This window comes from Schistocerca serialis, chromosome 3 (assembly GCF_023864345.2).
Source record: "Schistocerca serialis cubense isolate TAMUIC-IGC-003099 chromosome 3, iqSchSeri2.2, whole genome shotgun sequence".
Classification (NCBI taxonomy): domain Eukaryota; kingdom Metazoa; phylum Arthropoda; class Insecta; order Orthoptera; family Acrididae; genus Schistocerca; species Schistocerca serialis.
Window position 1 is genome coordinate 360113178 of NC_064640.1, and position 17193 is coordinate 360130370.

The 17193-nt window shown below is 37.4% G+C and overlaps 1 protein-coding gene across 7 annotated transcripts in view; it reads right to left on the minus strand.

Annotated features, from left to right (window-relative positions):
• LOC126470165 (cAMP-regulated phosphoprotein 21) overlaps positions 1-17193 on the minus strand; it is a 1039480-nt gene that overhangs the window by 147412 nt on the left and 874875 nt on the right. For all 7 annotated transcript variants that reach the window (XM_050097798.1, XM_050097794.1, XM_050097797.1 and 4 more), the window contains one exon: positions 8978-9129. In XM_050097798.1, the coding sequence (XP_049953755.1) occupies positions 8978-9129 (152 nt within the window). The remainder of the gene's footprint in view (positions 1-8977; positions 9130-17193) is intronic.

A 17193-nucleotide genomic window follows, 5' to 3' on the forward strand; every position in this document is an offset into this window, starting at 1 on the left:
CTAAACCATTTCATTAGTACCAAGATTAAGAGCATTGATCTGTGACTGACCACAGATTTTTTGGATAGTGGAATAATTGTGTCACTTAGTGAGGTCACATGCTTCATCACAGTGGGACTGCAATGACAATACTATCAGGTGGTGGGCACTGCCCACTGTGACTTCATGTCATCAAAGTAAGTGTCTAAAACACTTTGAAGAGGTGTTCAATGAAACGTATGCTGTGTAGGGGCAATTTAAAAATGGAAGTGCTTACTGAAGCTTTGATTCTGGTCTTCTCCTGAAATGCTTAATTTATTTCATCAACCTCATTCCCTTACCAATGTTCAACTTTTTCAAGTTATTCCATGGTGATGTACAGAGTGAGGTGTCTGTTCTCCATGTCTGTTTGTCCTTCTGGTTTTGCCCTACTTATCTGACCCTCAACTTATAGTTAAGTAAGAGTCAATGAGCAATTGCATCAGAAGACAAGTTGATGTGTTGTGGACAGAATTGTTAAACAATGGAAAAGCCAGGATGGGATAATGACAATATTATGAAAAGGATTGTTGCTACTAACTGTATAGGGGACCTGCTGAGTCACAGATAGGCACAACAAAAAGACTGTCAAATAAAGCTTTTGGCCAAACAGGCAAGATAGACAGAAAACAAACAAACACACACACACACACACACACACACACACACAAATTCATTTCACACACACCCATGACAACAGTCTCTAGCTGCCAAGGCCAGCATTATTGAGTCTTTTCAACAGTCTCCACGATAAAATGAAATTACAATTATTGTTGTCCACTGAGTTAGGTTCACCCACAGGTACCGTAATATTTAACATTACAGTTTGCCTTAACACAATTTGGTAGTTGACATATGAATGTTGTGATAGCATAGAGGTGTCGTAAGTGTGAAAGTACTGGGAAATAAACTATGAGCAAAAGGTGCCAACTGTGAGTACTGCATAGAAATTCTGCTCCAAGCTCACCTAGGGTAACCTCATCTTGTTACTTTGGCTCCTCCCTGTCTTAAGCTGTCTGGGAAATGACAAGTTCATTCATCAAGTGTTTTTCACTTTTATTGACAAAACATCATCATGTAATTGTAACAAGTAGATGACAGTTTTCATCTGTTTGATTTTTATAGAATGTATCACAGTTTTGCTTAAGAATGATATATTTGATACATTATTGTCCTTTGTTTTGCAATCTCATCCCAATTGCTTCTCCTTTCATGTTATAAGAAGTTGAAATAGAACTTGGACTGCAACCATTGACTTGTTTAATTTTCTTTGTAGCTTTTGAGTCATATTTTTGGTCTTTCCATAAGATTTCCTTGCACAGTTTGCATTTGCAATCTGAAACTATAAGTTATTCACAGCTTATGAACTTTCTTTGTGGATGTTTGTATTTTGTAATCAGTGGTATGTTATCTTCTCATTTCCGTTATTATGTGTTAGAGATGGTGAAAATGATGTTTCACAAGGAAAACTTTTTTAAAGAATATAATATTAAAATAAATGTTATTTACCCATAAAGTTAATAGTGCCTGGTGATGCTAAGTAAGCTAATAGCTTCTGTTGAATGAGTTCTTTAGTTTGCAGTTCAATTAAGACAAAAAACAAAAATAGATATGACAGCTCCTGAAGAAGAGAGTAACCTGAATAGTTTCCCTTGCTCTTTATTTATAACATTACAGTTGCAGTCAGCGCAGCTGGATATTATTCATAACCATTGTTTTGTTCCAAATCATTGTTCCTGGAATGTGAACAAAACTCATTGACCTATACTATGTATTTTTGCTCCCAGTCAACATGTCAGCACTCTGCATATCAACTGAGCAAACATAATCTGTCTGTCACTAGTCTAATGGAGAACTGGCAAAATTGTAGAATTCATTTGGCAACTATCTTACTGGTGATTTTATTCCTACAGTGGTTCATGTTTATCCTGATAAATTCACTAAATATTTTCTTGTCATTTAGATTAAACATTCTGAATGATTCTCACTTAAAGGATGACATGGAGGTAACAAATTTATATTTTTGAGTCCAGGTAGCTTGTTCAACCAGGAACTGCAGATTACTCTGCCATAAATATTGTTAATTCTCCAACTCAGCCATAACTGGGACAACAAGGGAGTAATTTTGGCTACAGCTGTAGGCTAGTTTTGTGGTAAAATGTTGGCTCTTTAAGGGAAAGACCATGTTAATTTTCAGTTCTAATCTCACTGGACACAAGGGTTTTACCTCTTCTGTGAAAGAGCCACTAGCAGCCAGATCAACAAGCAGTAAAGAAATCTTAAGCCAGCTTCTCCCACATGAGTTTTGTCACTACCCTGATTCTGTAACCTGCACTTCTAATGGGGAAAATTTTGAAAAGTTGCACACTTGTTAATGCCTGCTTTTTCTGCTTGTGTCAGTTGTACTGACTTAATTGAGACACTGAACAATTTGCTAACTGGACCACATCATCCTACTCACACTGTCCCTGGTACTACATTTTCAGACTTTTGTGGTAGTCCTTTCTGTAATGCTACTTCAGTATGATTGTGGAATGAACATAAACACAGACCATTTTGAGGACAAAAGTGTGTATTATGCTGTTAATTCTTGACAGTCTTAGGTAGTTTGTTGTATTAGAAAGTACTTTTTTCATAGCACTGTTATGATAAGTTTTAAATCATTTGTATTGGTACAGTACATACTAAAGAGTGTTTTTTCATTAGCTTGTGAACACAACAGATAAGCATAAGAGATAAATTAATCAACAACAATATAGTCTCCCACATGATGCCAAACAACCTGACAATATTCAGATAGTTTTTTGACTCCATGATTGTACACAATATGTTGGTAGCACTTCATTTCCTTGCATGTAATGGTATATCAGAGGCAGGATAATGTTAAGATGAAGAGTCTCATGAATTCTGTTACTGACTGTATACTCATTCACATCAATAGCATATAACAAATTCTTATCTTACCTACTAGTGCTCTGGTTTCTTTATCAGAATTAGCAATATACCACAATTCAAATGCCAAATGGATCCATATTAGTATAACACCTATCACACAGAAGCTTACTGCCACTCAAGGAAGAAATGACAATTCCAGTAATGATCTAATCATCTCACTTTAATTCTACTACTAAGAACTGAACTATAGAAAATATAACCCTAGGGTTTACTTAATACTGTCAAATATTACCTACATGAACTCCATAATACGCACAATTGTTGCAATCATTAGTTAATCTATAAACACATGATTGTTTATAATGTATTCTGTAACTAGTGCTCTACATTCTGTGTAGATAAGAAATTGAATGGCACTAATCACAAAAAGTTAATGCTATGTTAACAATTCCACAGACATGAAAATAGAAGATACAAACATATCAATATTCATAACACTGCCTATAGCAAGTGAGGGAATCTTTGGCAGGGAATTCAAATGTATTACAGGCTGGTCATGTGAAATTCTGTAACAGTCAATATAAGGCTATCTGATGGCTGATTCTCTCTCAGTTACTTCTATCTAGTTTGCTTCTACCATTGAACTACAACTGCCCCTACTGATTACCTGGATTGACATAGCCTTGTATTGGACAGTTCTTCAGATGAGTGTGTGGTTTACACCATCACATGATGTAGGGTGGAAGTCTGCTTAATATTGTAATTCTCATATACATGCATAATGACGCAGTAGTGCTTCAAATTATCATACCAGTTTTTATCAGGAACTATTACTTACATTATTTTTATCAAGAACTTTTTTTTTTCTAATAGATAATTTTAAGGTGTTGTAACAGAAGTTTATTTCTGTTCAGCAAAGGAGGATGACCCTAAAGTGTTGATTACAGTACTGACAATTGATTCTCCAGGCATTACAATGGGTGCAAAATTTATCAGCCTCTAGCAGAACAGCTAACGCAGCAATAGGAATCATGTTCCATGCTGTCACCCATAATGGTGTTTCAGCCATTCAATGAGGATCATGAACACTGGAAAGTATTTGAAAAGCACCATACACAGCACTTTTTGGCAAGTGATATTAAATATCAAAATTTTCAATTGGTCTTTTTTCTGTCTACAAATCTACAGTTATATTAATTGGTTCAAAAGTTAGCCCTCTTGTCTAATCCACCTGTGTTACTGTTGTCTAACATGTTCTCACAACTACCCTACCATTATTCCAACAAAATCCATATGCTAGTGGCAATGCTGGAATTCTTATGGCAAAACAAGTTAGATGCCAAGTTATGCATGTTGAATTGCAGATTGAGTAAGAAATCAAAATTTGTGTGTGTGTGTGTGTGTGTGTGTGTGTGTGTGTGTGTGTGTGTGTGTGTTTAGTCAACCAAATTAAGAGAGTTTAACATATAGCATAGTGACTCACAAGGATGTCCACATGCAAACCATAAGACAGTCTGACCATTCTCTGGCTGAAGCAATGTGAATTTGTGTGCATATAAAATATCAAAAGCTGTGCAACAAACTATTATAGCAAATTTTGACATTCCACATGCTTCACACAGCCATTGTGATAGAGTGTAGCTGTTTTCCATAACAGACTCTATAGTAGAGAACAAGTTCCTTTCATGGTGGTCAAATGGTCTCATTCTCTGAGGATGAGGATTAGTAGCACACATCATTCACGGTGATACGCTTTATTTCCATGTTGCTCAAAATGTTCTTTCTTGCATCCCAGATGGTAATGACAACATTATAATGATGAGTGTTATAAGTGGTTATACAGATGTCACATCACTGAAGTATGCCTAAGCACACACACGAGACACTGGGCATGGGCTGATTCAAATTAATAACATTTCATGTAGTGATTATGTGCTGGAAACAAGAAAAACTTTGTTAAATGGAAAAGTGCAAGGCATTTCATAGACTTTCTTTTTTACTGGCACATCATTCTCAGTCATTTACCAGTCTATACACTTTAGTGTGAGCAGTCTTTCACTCAGCAAGGTGCTGTCAAAGTTGTAGGCATACGGCCACTATGAGGTGTCACTTTTAGGTCACGTGCAAATGACAGTCACTTATAATTAGATGCCTAGGACGCTGTCATTTTTGGCTGTGATGGATCTGTTGGTTGAAAACATTTTTGGCCGTCTTCTGTATCTGGGTTTTTGTTATATCTTGTAGTGCACTACATCAGCTTGTGAGTACCCTGTGAAGTCATTGATACACCTTCTTGCAACTTACAATGCCATTTGGTTTGTGAAGGTAATTGATTTTCAGGATTAAATTGCCTTAAAGCCAATACCAAGTTCAAGATTTAGCAAAGCTTGTCCAAATTTGTGAGCCATTAAGGTGGTGGCAAAGTCTGAACTCAACATATAAGAACAACAAAAGGTTTTATCCCTCATTTCCTACTGTCAGTGGCCTTAACTGTTAGAATATGGGGTCTCTCTTTGGTTGTGTGGAGACTTTCAGCAAACCATTCATGTTCAACAATATATTGATTTTTATCATTTGCTTCATCCAGGTGAACATTTTTCAAAAATTTTAGAAAGAAAACACTTCTCTAAACCAATTTAGTGTAGGAATATTTTCAGTTGCCTCTTGATGGAGAAACATGTAAGATTTTAGTTTTTAATATATCTTTCATACTGTAACAGTGTACCAAGTTGCCTTCCAACATGGCTAGTGGCCCCAATACATTCAACATGTTTCTTGAACAGACTGTTGCAGAGATTCCATACTGTGTGAATTATTTTGACAATATTCTGGTCACTGGTTGAATGATGCTAGAACATTTGCACAATTTAAGTCTGGTTTTTGCAACCCTTGCACAGAAAAGCCTTACATGCAACTTTTCGTTATGTGCCTTCTTTCAGCCAGTTAAAATATGTCCTGAGCAAAGAGAGACTTCAGACCACCAAAGAATATGCTATTCAGAATATGCCCATGCCCAAACTCACAAAAGGACCCTCAAATAGATATAAAACAAGTAAATTACTAACCACAATTTATTACTCAGGTAGCTTTCATAGCCTGCCCTCTAAATCATCACCATAAAAAGGTAGTCCCCTTTCAGTGTTCAGAAGAGTGCACAGTTAAAAAAAGGAAGTTATGCCCATAATATTTGGTGTTTATAAACCGCCAAAGCATAACAGACTTTGCCTTCAGTAATGGACCCTCTATTTGACCAGTTTCCAAAACTCCATTCCCTGTCACCTTCCTGCTCATTGTTCAAATGTGGATGCACTTTCTCAGCTTGTGGAAGGTCCATTTCCTCAGTTTGGCCATCAGGGGACTGGTTTCAAATAGACAGAGAACTGGAACAATTGCTTGATGAGTTTCTTACAGATTCCCAGGATGTTGCTTCAGTATCCAGGTGTGACCTGTTTCCTCAACAAATCTTGAAATTTGTCCATTGAGGTTGGACTACCAAGTTCTCCAGTTCAGAATTCACAGCCCTTTGAGTTATTTTTCATTGGTAGCACCAAATTTAGTTTCAGCAAGGTGTAGTGCTCCTCACACAAGCTGATGAACAGTGGTGGTTGGTGATGTGATCCTCCCTGCAACTTCGGAAGCTCTAAATCCTTCCTCAAGTCTACTACGGGATCTTCAGAATGAAGCAACTGGCATGCCAGTACATCAGCTGACTTTGTATTTATGACAATGTTGCATGTGTGGTTTGAGAGTATGCTGTTTGTCAGGCACACTATCCCACCCCACCACAGTTATTTTCTCCATGTCCACTGCTGATGTAGCCTTGGGACCAGTTTCATGATGACTTCACAGGCACTTCCTTCAGGTGCATGTGGTTAATCATCATGGACTCTTTCACCCACTTCCAGTATGATGTCTGCCTCTGACAACATAGCCCACATCTGACAATGGTGTCATTGGCATAAAAGCTAGTGATATCACATGCCAGTCATGTGAACTTCCATAGTGGACAGACGTATGACCACGTAGTGGCTGACTTCCTCTAGCAGTGAACTATAATGACCATTGCTGTTTACCTAGATCAATTAGCCATATGCTGTACTGTGCTTCAGTTGATGTACATGCAGTTTCCACCACAAAATAACTTAAGTGGTCTTAAGTGGAACTGGGATTAATATTACAATTTCCATATACTGACCCTACGACTTATCTTAGAAAATAGATTAAGAAAAGGCAAACCTACATTTCTAGCATTTGTGGACTTAGAGAAAGCTTTTGACAATGTTGACTGGAATACTCTCTTTCAAATTCTAAAGGTGGCAGGGGTAAAATAGAGGCAGCGAAAGGCTATTTACAATTTGTACAGAAACCAGATGGCAGTTATAAGAGTAGAGGGACATGAAAGCGAAGCAGCAGTTGGGAAGGGAGTGAGACAGGGTTGTAGCCTGTCCCCGATGTTATTCAATCTGTATATTGAGCAAGCAGTAAAGGAAACAAAAGAAAAATTTAGAGCAGGTATTAAAGTCCATGGAGAAGAAATAAAAACTTTGAGGTTTGCCAATGACATTGTAATTCTGTCAGAGACAGCAAAGGACTTGGAAGAGCAGTTGAACGGAATGGACAGTGTCTTGAAAGGAGGATATAAGATGAACATCAACAAAAGCAAAATGAGGATAGTGGAATGTAGACAAATTAAGTCGGGTGATGCTGAGGGAATTAGATTAGGAAATGTGACACTTAAAGTAGTAAAGGAGTTTTGCTATTTGGGGAGCAAAATAACTGATGATGGTCGAAGTAGAGAGGATATAAAATGTAGACTGGCAATGGCAAGGAAAGCATTTCTAAAGAAGAGAAATTTGTTGACATTGAGTGTAGATTTAAGTGTCAGGCAGTCATTTCTGAAAGTATTTGTATGGAGTGTAGCCATGTATGGAAGTGAAACATGGATGATAAATAGTTTGGACAAGAAGAGGATAGAAGCTTTCGAAATGTGGTGCTACAGAAGAATACTGAAGATTAGATGGGTAGATCATATAACTATTGAGGAGGTATTGAATAGAATTGGGGAGAAGAGGAGTTTGTGGCACAACTTGACAAGAAGAAGGGACCGGTTGGTAGGACATGTTCTGAGGCATCAAGGGATCACAAATTTAGCATTGGAGGGCAGTGTGGAGGGTAAAAATCGTAGAGGGAGACCAAGAGATGAATACACTAAGCAGATTCAGAAGGATGTAGGTTGCAGTAGGTACTGGGAGATGAAGAAGCTTGCACAGGATAGAGTGGCATGGAGAGCTGCATCAAACCAGTCTCAGGACTGAAGACAACAACAACAACAACAACATATATGCAGAACCACGTAGTGCTTGGTCTCACGTAATAAATTTCTATCTGGAGTTATTACCTATGATATTTATAGCAAGAACTATTATTATTATATGGTTTATGGACTAGCAGACAATTTTCATTTGTTGTTACAGAAGTTTACTTGTGTTAAATAACGGTGGTTGGCCCTAAAGTGAGGATTACAAAACTATGAATTTTTTGTAATGATGTGTATGAGTCTTTTATGAAATATTTAGGACAGTACATCCTCTGAGCTTTCATGGCAAAAATTTGATCTTCATTCTATATTTCCATGCCATAATCAGATTGCCAGAAATTTTAGTCCCTCATATTTTTTTGTTGAGATTCATTCAACTGAAGTTCTCATTTGAAGAATGGACATGCCTTGGTACTACTGTCTCAGAGTTTGATATTTCAAATTTGTTTCACTTTGGTTTGTTCAAACAAATTACCATTAAATGGGTGCAATTGTTTATTTGTTTCTATTTTTTTGCAAATTATTGTATCAGTTCTGAAAAAACAATAAACCATAATATCTAAAAACCTATATCTAGAATGATGAGTCCCAAAGTCAGAACTACTATAAAAACATGCAGATATTATGAACAGTGACTGAAATTATGTTTAATTTATAATTCGTATGTTGTTAGCTTAAAAGCATGTTACAGCAGTTAATATGACAACAAAGTAGCTTCTTTTCACACAGTGGATACATGGTACTCACATTTACTGGTGAAGCAACTGAAGTGAACTGTGCAGCTGGAGTGGCTGTTGGAGAAGGTGTTGCTGACAGTGTTGCATCAGAGCGCTGTGACTGTGACTTGTAACCTGAACTTGATGGGCTTAGGCGAGAAGACATACTACTGCTTCCTGAATCTGAAAGTGTTTCAAATAATTTATTATAACTAAAATTTTTGTGCTGCACTGTTGATGTAATTAACAAAATGGACATTGTATTACAAAAGTCAAAAACAGATCAAATAACATATGCATATACTCAAGTAAGTTCTGATAAAATTACATTACTTTCTTTTTATATAAATACCCTACTAATCAGCTAAGTGGGGCATTATTTATGAATATCTTTTCTATGTCATATGTCCTGAAATATTATCCAACATTGTAACCATTAGCATTTCAGTGATGTTGAGGGAGGTAATGAATAAGATTCATGTTACCTTCATCATATTCCAAACAGTTTACAGATTTTGCAATTATGCTTAATGTAACATGTATGTAATATAACAAAATAAAAATTATTTCATGATTCTGAAACTACTTCATCATGTGATCTACTGTGTACAATATAACAGTCTACTAAAAGTTTAGCAGTCTACTAAAAATTTATCAGACTGTGGAGAATACTTTCAATATATGCATAGGTGTTCAATTTTTAACTCAATGGACTTTCTTATGTATTTCTAAAAGTATAGCGTTTCTGTTTCTTGTTGACCTGTCTGATATACACACACTTAAATTTGTGAATGACATCTCACTGTTATTGAAATGAAGTTTTAGCCACCATTCTGTATATGCCACATTCATTTTAGAAGTGTTTCAAATATATCACTTTTTCAGCATGATGCATTTTCAAGAACTGCCTTGTTATTCTTGTTGATGGGGGGTCTGTCTTTGGGATATACTAGACTAATATTTCAGTATTCAGTGTTAAAGTCAAAGTGACTGGAGAGAGCTGGTTAATCACTACTATCTTCCATTCAGTTGATTTTCTGTCAATTACACAGATGTGTACTGCATCCAAGAGGTATACGAAGATACCCTGTAATTCAAAACGAGGCCACAAGGAACAATTTGTGGCACAAAACTTTGTAATTAAATCTTCAATGAACTTACCCTTTTGATGAAACTACATTTTTTGAAATGAAAGATGTTGTTTACTACATAAAAAGGAAATTTAAGTTGTGCAACTGGTGAGGTAGTTAGGTACATATTCCTTATATTGTTGTGTTGTAGTCTTTAGTCTGAAGACTGCTTTGATGCAGCTCTCCTAGCTACTCTATATTGTGCAAGACTCTTCATCTCCAAATAACTACTGCAACCTACATCCTCCTGAATATGTCCACTGTACCCATTCCTTGGTCTCCCTCTACGAATTTTATCCCCCATACTTCCCTCCAGTACTAAATTGGTGATCCCTTGATGTCTCAGAATGTGTCGTATCAATCAATCCCTTCTTTTAGTCAAGTTGTGTCATGAATTCTATTCAGTGCATCCTCATTATTTACATGAGGTATCCATCTAATCTTCAGCATTCTTCTGTAGCACTTCATTTCAAAAGTTTCTGTTCTCTTCTTGTCTAAAATGTTTCTTGTCTATGTTTCCCTTCTACACATGCTGGTGCTCTACACAAGTACCCGCAAAAGAGACTTCCCAACACTTAAATCTATGTTCAGTGTTAACAAATTTCTCTTCTTCAGAAATGCTTTTCTTGCAATTGCTAGTCTACATTTTATATCCTCTCTACTTCAGCCATCATCAGTTATTTTGCTGCCCAAACAGCAAAATCATCTGCTACTTTAAGTATTTTTATATTATTTTCTAATCTAAATCCCTCAGAATTACTGTCAGTATTACTCACTGTCATTACTGTAATCAGTGTCTTTTATTGTCAATGGTTTTTATTGTTATTACTATCATTGTGTTATCGCTGTCATCATTGTTTTTTTATATGAGCCCACATCTATGTTGCCATATATAAGATTTCTTTCCTCTCCTGGTCTAAAAATAAAGTTCCCTCTTCATGTTCCTCTATAAATGCAGTATTGTTAGCTATAGTTATGTATTAATACTACAGTCAGACAATTTTTCTGCACATGTAACAACTACAGGTTTGTTCCTTTTTTCAAAAAAATGAAAAATTGTAAATGCAGCATCACATGGTTCACGTCACACAACTTTCAATGCACAATAGTGTACACTGTAAAATGACTTTAGAAAATTATATGTTTATGCTGTGATTAGAATGTTTAAGGAGGGGAATAACTTTTTCACATTAAACATTAATGTGGGAAATTATATTTGCTATATGCTGTTAACCTGGCAATGGCCTTGCCACAGTGGTTACACCGGTTCCCATGAGATCACCGAAGTTAATTGCTGTCGGGCATGGTCGGCACTTGGATGGGTTACCATCCAGGCCGCCATGCGCTGTTGCCATTTTTCGGGGGGCACTCAGCCTCATGATGTCAATTGAGGAGCTACTCAACTGAATAGTAGTGGCTTTGGTCAAGAATACCATCATAATGATCGGGAGAACAGTGTGCTGACTCCACGCCCCTCCTATCTGCATCCACCTCTGAGGATGACACGGCAGTCAGATGGTCCCGATGGGCCACTTGTGGCCTGTAGATGGAGTGGTTTATATGTTTCTGTTCACTACTGCTGCCTGGTGGCTGAACATGTTTACTTTATGATGCACTGCACAGTGGGAACCAGTTTGGATTCTGATGTTGACTAAGATGCTTTACACTCTGACTAGATACTATGTGTCCATTAGGTATCACCACAATTATTCTAAACAATGGTTATATAAAAGTTTGTCCCATACTTTTAATGTTACTTCTCTGTACAACAGATCTGCTCTGAAAATGGTGTTAAAGTAAAATGTGTAATCAAGAGCAATAATAATAATAAAATATAGCAACCAAGACAAGAGTGTATTATTGAGCCAAACATGGTTGCAGACTGGCTAAAAGATTTTTTGTCTAAACCAATGAAATTTGTTAATTGTTTCAACTTTTATTAACAATATTGTTCTTAAAGTGATACTGGCCCAGAACAGAAAGAACTGACTATGACATTTGTCATGAAAAGTTGTATCTACTAGTACTAGTATTTTTCTTCATAGCTAAGTTTAACTCAAAAAAATTAAAACCATCATACAGCCTGGTAGACAAATTCATCAAAAACAATAAATATTGTTGGTACTACAGAGGTTAATATCACATTTGATTAATACATGTAACGTGAAACAACACTGGAAATGTTTATTTCTATATTAATTTCTTTACACTATGATTAGGTATGTGGCGACTATCGACCAAGTCGCGGGTAATATCTTTGTTTTTGGCAAGCTCTTTGCCCCAGTCTGTGGTCGCGCGTGAAAGTGTACGGACGTGTACCGAGAATTCAGAATGTAAACAACTGTATATTTATGTTTGTGCTCCACACTCTTGGGGGGGGGGGGGGGGGGGGCTAATGTGGCGACTATCGACCAAGTCGCGGGTAATATCTTTGTTTTTGGCAAGCTCTTTGCCCCAGTCTGTGGTCGTGCGTGAAAGTGTACGGACGTGTACTGAGAATTCAGAATGTAAACAACTGTATATGTGTGCTTACGAGAAATAAAAATGGTGTTTATTGCACGTGGTGTAGCGTGCATCATTGGATTCGGCAACCCTACCACGCTAAACCCATAGGTATGTTCATCTTGTGGTGCAATTTTATGCAATAGAAACTTTCATTCTGAAAAGTGAATTGCTTCACAGTAATGTTCCACATGACATTATAAAGCTGAATATATGTCACCTAGATTCATTAACCTATCAACTCATTATGCATTTCATAATAGAAATAGTATTAATGTTTCCCAAACTCTTATTGCTTTCAAGTATGGCAATAAAAACAGTTTCTTCAAATATTTTATCATGTAAAATTTTGGAAATGTTATAATTAGTGTTTGAAAGCTAAGAATGTGAAGAAAAAAACATTACAAATGTAAAGCTTCTGACAAAGCAATCTCTCTGATGTCTGCCTAAGGTGGGGTTAATACAGACGTTCTTTGCTTCCAGCTGTTTGACTCTGACTGTAGAATTGTAAACATGTGCTTGTAGCTTTTGCAGTGTTATTAGCAATAAAGTGTCTTTTGTCAACCATCTTTTCAGATTTATGTAATTCTTTTAACTTCCCTGTGGCTGTAGCTATAGTGGTGACCCCAGAGCACAGTGTATTTGTTACCTTGTAAAACAATGATAATGAGTGCAGTCTGTAAAGCATTTTCACATGCTCAGATGCAAGTCTAATAAATGAAAATGCAATTCTGATGTATTGTGTGACCAACATTTTCAATGGTATTGGTGGATCTGAACAATACCCTCCACAACAAGACTTATTCAGTGATTTTATGCCACACAGTCATTGTGAACTGGAGCAATAAGACTTTATTCCAGCAGTTTCTTATGACAGACACTCACACACATTATAATGTCCATCTGCACTAGTCACTGGATATGCCAGCCCATTGTAATTATGCAGCCCAACAAGTTGAGCACAAAATGTGTACCTTAGTTCCTTCCACACCACAAATACCTAACAAGGTTTCATCTACCAAGGTTGTGCATGTGCAACAGGGGCATAATACCTGCGGGGTTTAGCTCAGACATGGACATCTAATATCTCTTTATATTCTACTAACTATCCCTGCACAATTCTATGAGTGAATTACATTTCCTACTTGACCATCTATATACTCGCAAAATCGATGCACAGAGTAGTACATTACTATTACTATTCCATGAGCACATAATTACTCTTTGTAATATTCTCTCTGGTGTGTTGAGGGAACTTCTAGGATCTTCTCCGTGCTGAATAGCCGCATTGAATAATTGTAATATTGCTATCGAGATTACTGGAAGAAAGAGATTGAAAATATATTGTATGCTAGTCAAGAAAATATATACTGAGCATTTACATCAAAGCTGTGTAAGGAATTTCATTATACATGTATTCTCTGATTGGAAATTTACACGGAAGTGTCATTTCATTGGTAATCAGAAGGGAACTTCCGATGAATTGGAAACGAACCTGCAGTTATTAGATCCAAGAGCTCCATTATTTCATCAGATAATTAAACTCTATCAAAGCAAACTTTCTGCTTGATCTGAGGTTTCCCGACTGACTACACAATGCAAGAAAACCAAGACATTATATTTTCACAGGACTGCAGAACGCTTCAAATCATCGAGACTGCGGACAAGGAGAGTCATCATCCGATTTTGATTAAACAAGTAAAGCTTAATTATAACTTTCTTGAGCGACTGTGATGACTATGATATGGCTGCTTATGAATGAGATCATTAATAAAATACTAATAACTAACTTTCCTCTTCACCAGCAACCAGTATAAAAACAATATTAATTAAAATTATAGACTGATTCCTAAACTATCAGTTTTCCAACTCGACCATGTAGCCACATAATTCCACATTGCAAAAAGTGATCCTACAAAGCCACATAATTATAGAGGACACATCAAAATCCATAGCATTATTCGGCAACATCTCCCGAGTATGTGTATTTGATTAATGACATCATGAGTGCACCACATGTTATCAGCAGATATGAGGCAGCTATAGGTGGCCTCCTACAATGCTTCACTGAAATACTGTGACAATGGCTATGTGAAGCTTTGTATGAAAAGAAGAGTGGTCCACAGACATCTTTGCAATTTTGGCAATATCTGCAAGTAACAGTGCACCCTAGCGAGATGCTAGATGTTGTACTGTGGTCTGTTTGGATGCTACGATTACCTCTCCAACTGCAGTTAATGCTAATTTTTAGGGAACAGGACCTAACTTAAGTTAAGCTAAATTTGGCAGACAGACTTTATGTATTCTGGCAGAGTTAAGCCAGCCACCCCACCATGGCAGCCATGACTGTGCAATGACACTGGACACTGGGCCAGCACGAGTGCTGCTAACAGCAACTGACCACAGGACATTGATCTACAGATGTGCGACCCACTCTCCAAATGTAAACAATAGCAATGTGACAGATGATGCAGGGGCATGGCCTTGTCATTGCTGGTTTAACACATGCTTCTGCAGCAGAGTGTAGAAATGTTCAGCTCCTTGCCAGTTCCCAGAATATGAAGGCAGCCCATAATAGGCACACATGACTGCCCAATGAAATCAAGATGCCTACACAATGACACTAAACCAGTTTGGCTATTCCTACATGTGACACCCAACTCACATGTCAAAGAAGCAGTTGTTAGTGAATACAGAATCAGCAGTCAGTGTCATCCCAGGCAGAACACGATCATCAAAAGCAGGACCTTCTCATAGAGAGCAGTTAATGACACACCAGTGGAGCAAATCATAACTGTCAAATTAATGGTAGTTCACAGACTGGCAACAAAGTGCATGTGGCAGTTCATAATAGCAAATGTGTATGAACTGATCATAGGAGCTGATTTCCTTCAACATTTTCACCTTGAGTCATACCTAATGACAAAAGTACTTAGGCAAACCACTGAAAGTGAAGTCGTACACAGATATCCTGATTTCAAGGAAGAACTTCAGGCACTGAATGTACAAATTTCTCCTTCCACAGGCAAACTGAACCATGTACTCTCGGATGTAACAACAAAATACAAAGCAGTCAAGCAAGAAAGAATTAAACAATCAGAGGAGAATGCAGCATTTAAAACTTCAGTACAGACAAAGAACTATTCAAAACACAAGCATATCTCATGAAACTACAACATGAACAGCTACAGCACTACACACTTCAGCATCAAAAGAAACATCGTACATCACAGCAGCCACTGCAACAACCACATTTGAGCACATCATGCCAAGAGCAACAGCCACAGTCCTCACGGTTTGTTCAGATCTGTCAGTGCCATAATCAAAGTGTGTAAGAGCCCCCACTGCATGATACTTATACCAAACAATCACTCTGTAGACAGAGTTCACAGCTGGGAGTGAAACATGGTACTGTACATCATATACACATTACATCTGAATCAGTGGTGCATTTTAAAGTGTGGTGCGTAGCACCAGACAAGACTTCATGTGGCTAAAACTAGGACAGATGGGCTGCTGTATGAAGAAATAGTGTGGCTAGCAGACAGTTCATTGGCCTCATCCACAAATTTAATACTGAAAAAGGATGGTTCATAAAGACTTTGCAGGGTTATTGGGCTCTGAATGCACATAAAATACACTTTAAGTACCCAATTCTGAATATCCAAGACATTTCATATGTGTTGGCATGTGCCACCATTTTGAGCATAATAGACTGCAAGAAAGTATATTTGTAAATCCATTTGATGAACAGAGATGGGCCAAAAGTGGCTGTAATCATCCTGTTTGGACCCTACAAGTTTTCTTTATCCCCTACAGGTTAAAAAATGCTATGCAAACCTATCAGAACTTCATTGATAAGCTATTTATCAAATTTCAATTTTGTTTTTCTTACCTAGATGACATCCTAGTTTTCTCAGCTTCCCCCCAATAAACACAAGGAACACCTCTGCAAGGTATTTAATCAACTAGAACTACTTGTCATAGTCATAAATGAACACAAATACCATTTCTGACAACCAGAAGTCATTTTCCTAGACCACCTAGTAAATCAGCAGATATCTGCCCCAGGCAGGAACATATAGAATTTTTCTAGCACTACATAGGCCTTCCAATTACCAGGAACTGATGAGATTTCTAGGGGAAGCATATTTCGACAGGAATCCTTTACCTTGGACAGCAGCACTTGCAGTATGATTCACTGATGTCCTTGTAGGAAAAAACAAAAGGGGAAACAACCAACTGATCGATGGCTGAATCCTGATGGACCTGCGCCACTGCAATTGTAATTGATGATGTTAGATCAACATGTGAACATGTAGGGATGGTCTGCTGTGGTGCTCCCTGCTCAACAATTTACAATGAATGGTGTGCTCCAAAATACTTGAGCAAGCACTCCTTTGGCAGAGATGCCACAGATCACCATCTGAGCAGACAAGCCTCTGAACCCCACATTCTGTGAACAGTTGTGAACATCCCACTTTTTAATGCCTAATGGTAGTTTCACTGTCCTTTTAACTCTCCCCGTAGATGCTCACAATAAAAGCATGTGATCATTTGACCAGCTTCACCATTCTGGAGATACTCCTTCACAGGCTCTGCATAATAACAATCT